General features: G+C 48.9%; 1 protein-coding gene across 1 annotated transcript; it reads right to left on the bottom strand.

Annotated features, from left to right (window-relative positions):
- Positions 1–2,032: 2,032 nt before the first annotated feature.
- LOC123083473 (haloacid dehalogenase-like hydrolase domain-containing protein Sgpp) lies at positions 2,033–3,300 on the bottom strand. The gene is made up of 2 exons (XM_044505510.1): positions 3,092–3,300; positions 2,033–2,961 (listed from the first exon to the last, which is right to left on the bottom strand). The coding sequence occupies exons 1-2, from the start codon at positions 3,097–3,099 to the stop codon at positions 2,208–2,210; spliced, it is 762 nt and encodes a 253-aa protein (XP_044361445.1). The 5' UTR covers positions 3,100–3,300; the 3' UTR covers positions 2,033–2,207.
- Positions 3,301–4,599: the final 1,299 nt, after the last annotated feature.

Consider the following 4,599-nt stretch of genomic DNA (forward strand, 5'->3'; position numbering starts at 1 on the left):
GGGCCGTGGCGTGATGTCACTCTACAAAAAGTTGTCAGCAGATTAGATTTGTGGAATATTGTTCTCTCTACGGTGGTATGTGGAATTTGTTTTGCAGAGCCGGACATGATTCTCGTGTTTAAAATCTTCTATGGAGTATTCGGAGGAGGAACCCGCCTTGCAATGCCGAAGACAATCTGCGCGCCGGACTCATCGTCATTGAAGCCTGGTTCAGGGGCTACTGAGGGAGTCCTGGATTAGGGGGTATCCGGACAGTCGGACTATATACTTTGGTCGGACTGTTGGACTATGAAGATACAAGATTGAAGACTTCGTCCCGTGTCCGGATGGGACTCTCCTTTGCGTGGAAGGCAAGCTTGGCGATTCGGATATGCAGATCTCCTTCTCTGTAACCGACTCTGTGTAACCCTAGCCCCCTCCAATGTCTATATAAACCGGAGGGTTTAGTCCGTAGGACAACAACAATCATAATCATAGGCTAGCTTCTATGGTTTAGCCTCTACCATCTCGTGGTAGATCAACTCTTGTAATACTCATATCATCAAGATCAATCAAGAGGGAAGTAGGGTATTACCTCCATCGAGAGGGCCCGAACCTGGGTAAACATCGTGTCCCCAGCCTCCTGTTACCATTAGCCTTAGACACACAGTTCGGGACCCCCTACCTGAGATCCGCCGGTTTTGACACCGACAGCCATCCCCTTGCTTACCTCCGGTTAGCTCCTCGGTAGTCCGGCTTCTATCCGTCGTGCATGACAGGCTTGCAACTGCAAGCCACTTGCAAGACCAGTCATCTCGAGATTTTGCTCTATCGACAGGCTCTCCCGCAACGAGCTAGAGCTCGATGTCATTGCGTCAGAGGTGCACGAAGGAGGAAGGGAAGCGGAGGTGCGCGGATCGTGCCATGCGCGACCATGTTTTAATAGAGTGCGCCGACCAAGCCAAGCGGCATTATGTTTAAATGTAGGCGTCAGAGTTGATTTCTCAGTTGTCGTGCCTGTTTAATGCTAACAGACGGACGAACAAGCAGTCAGGTTCAATGTGGTAGAAAGGCGTCTCGTCGCCCCGTCTAATCACATTGCTCCGGCATTGAACAAGCACGGAGACCGAGCGGATTTGGCGTGGGCGGCGCTCTCGGTCGGCATGCCGCTTCAATGCTGGCTCTAGTGTCAGATTGCGTCCGCTCTTGGCCGACACGACTAGGGGTCCGCATTGAACAACAAACAACGTTCGGGCACCCTTGTCCAGACGTTTGTGGACGTATTGTGGGTCCGCATTGGAGATGCCGTGAGAAAGTATTTACAAACAAAAATCACAAAGAGAAACAAAAGGAGAACAAAACAGACTACAAATGAAGTTGTGTCATGCCCTTGCAATCTTGTGGGTGTTTATTTGTTGCCCTATGAATAGCTAGTTTACATTAGAGGGAGTACATCCATTCATTGCTCTTTGTTGCAATCTTGTAGGTGAGCCAAGCATTTACCCTTCATCATGAAAATATTGTCGGAAAAACAACAAGATCTTTATCAAACAATAAAGGATTACAGTCCGCTAACACTAAACTTGAAACTCTTCGGAAAGAAAAACACTAAACTTGAAACAACTCCAGAGCACAATGTAACCAACATGCAGTGCTCACCTCAAATCTCCCACGGTTACCACGGGAACATGCAACCGTATTTTGCTCTCCAGTAATCTTAGCGAACAAAACAACCGTGTCTGAATTTGATTTACAAAGATGGCAATCTTCTATATCATCCTTCCTGAACAACTTTGAAGGAAATACGTTTGTGGACACATGCATGATGATAGGCTTGCCTCACCTTTGCAAATCGACCACACTACTGATGAAACTGTCAAAACGTCTTACATTTATGGACAGAGGGAGTAGATCTTTCTCTTGCGAGGACAAGAAGATAGATGCTCTCTCCATTCAAAGATAGATCTCTCTCCCTCAGGGTTTATAAGGCCTAATACATACCATTAGCATATGAGGTTTATGACGCCACCAAGGATTGATGGTATGAACATTGTAAGAAATGCTTGATTTGTTTATACGAAAAATCTCATTTGAACCACAATATATATTCACTTTTTTTTCTCTGGATCTAAACTGAATTTGGAATCTGGATTCTGTACTAGTATGACAAGGAAAAAGGAAATGGGATTCCAGCCACTCAATTCTCCACGGGAACGGAAGCAACAGGCTCAGAGCTTGGCGTCCACCGCGTTGACCTCTGAATCAATCTCGGGAGCTCCGGCGGCGGCCTCCAGCGCGGCCCAGAGCTTGGCGTCGCGGTAGTCCCTGACAACCATGGACGCGCCGGCGGCGACGACCTTGGCCTCCCGGCTCTCACTCGCGACGGCCACGACCGGCATCCCCGCGGCCACGCCGGCCTGGACGCCCACGACAGAGTCCTCGAACACCAGAGACCGCTCCGCCGACGCGCCGAGCAGGGCGAGCGCGCGGAGGTAGGGGTCGGGGCAGGGCTTGGAGCGGCCCTCCCCGCAGTCCTCGCCGGCGACGACGAGCTGGAAGAAGTCGGCCAGCCCGAGGATCCCGATCATGAGCTCGGCGTTGGCGCGGGGCGCGTTGGTGACTGCCGCCCGCTTCAGCCCGCGCTCCCGCGCCCACCGGCACAGCTCCGCCAGCCCGGGCACCTCCCGGAGCCCCTCGCCGGCGTACCGCGCGAAGAGGGCCTCCTTCTCGGCGAAGAAGGCGTCGAGCCGCGCCTGCGGCCAGTCCGGGAAGAGGAAGCGGCCGATCTGCTCGTTGCTGCGGCCGGCCATGTGCGCCATCCCGAACTCCGGCGTGATGGGCGCGCCGCCGTCGTAGCCCAGGTTCTGGAGGAGCTCCGAGAAGGCGCGGTGGTGGAAGGGGTCGGAGACGCACATGGTGCCGTCGATGTCGAACAGCAGCGCCTCCAGCGGCGCCGCCCGGCAGATCCCATTCCCGCCGCGGCTGCAGAACGCACACATGATTCAGATTCAGAGAGAAAAACAGAGGAAGAACTCGGAGATTACTGAGAACCAGAAAGAAAAGAGAAATCACATCTTTGGACCTGCTTACTAGAGAAGAACTCAGAGATTACCTTTCCATGGGGGATGTTGTGTTCTTGAGGATGCTCTGCTGATCTGCAGATAGGATGGATACTTTTGATGGCTGTGTTTTTATTGGCAATGAGAGAAAGTTGGTTGGTGAAGAAAGGTCTGAGCTGACCTGCCTCTGCTCGTGTGGTTTGTTTAGCAGTGCGGTTGGTGGCAATCCATCATCATCATCTCACCAATCCCAGCTTTTGACCTTTCAGAAAACGGAGCAGTTCACATTGCAACCACCAACGTTATGCTTTTTCAGATTAAGAAAGATGAGTTTCAATGTTTCATACAACTTCAGAGAGAGATCTCTCAAGGTTAAGAGGGCCGTGGTCAGCAATAAGCCCAACAAATTTGGAATTTGCATTGGTGCCATCAACAACGCGACAATCTCGGGTCACCGAGACGGAAATTACTTGTTTGGTTCTCTAACAGCAATCGCTGCCACCGGTAGAAATCAAGAAAGATAAAAATGTGGTATGTACTAGCACAACATTGTGCTGTACAATCCCTTGGATTATTAAAAATGGGTAACTTTGCAATGGATCTACTTAGTTGTTTAGTGTTAGAATTGACAGTTTAGGACTACTGTAATGGGATCATTAGCCTAGAATTAGACCACCTAAACATGATTAACACAGAGGGTTTGAGATTCTTACTGCCAACGAGAGCAGCCATACCGCAAACATCTCTGCTATTAAAAAGAGAGAGAATCTGCTATTAAAACATGATTAGGCTGCCTCAGTTTTGATAGCTGCACTTTTGAACCCCTCACATTTTTCTTTAGAATCATTCCACACATGATTTACTCAATCACATTTCAGTTAAGTGTTATTTACGTGTGCGTTACACGCGAGCCTAATAAATTCATAGTAAGACTATATGCAATCTTAGAATTGCTAAAAAGCATAATTGTGAATATAATTCTTATAATTTATGCAGTTGCTGGTGTGCCGCATTAAAAATTAGAAATTCACTCGTCTTTAGTTCTTACAAAATCCTAATGCACTACCTAATTTTTTGGCTAATTTACGTTCTACATTGTCTCTTTATTTAAACACAAGTTTTTTTTGCCAATTATATATATATTAAGTGTTGCCTAAGAACGATTGTATTGGAAGACTAATTTGTGCAAATTTAGGCACTAAGCTTCTTTAACAGGAAGTAACCGAGTAGGAGTTCTACATGTAGGAATATATCTCATTTATGATTAGATATAGTGTGTTAGACTGTATAGTTTCTGTATTTATATGTGTATACTGTAACGTTGTATACCACCTCATTATATATATGTGATAGGCCACCCCTAGAGGGTTGTGCCGGTTTCCCCCAAACCTATTGTCTTACATGGTATCACGCTAGGTTACGATCGCTTCCGCTAAACCCTAATACCCGCACCGCCGCCGCCGCCGCCGTCTTCACCGCCGCGCCCCCGATCGCACCGCCGCCATGTCGAGCGCCGCCACCTCTGGTTCCGCCGCCGCCGCCGTCTTCACCGCCGCGCCCC

This window comes from Triticum aestivum, chromosome 4A (genome assembly GCF_018294505.1).
Source record: "Triticum aestivum cultivar Chinese Spring chromosome 4A, IWGSC CS RefSeq v2.1, whole genome shotgun sequence".
NCBI classification, from domain to species: Eukaryota; Viridiplantae; Streptophyta; class Magnoliopsida; order Poales; family Poaceae; genus Triticum; species Triticum aestivum.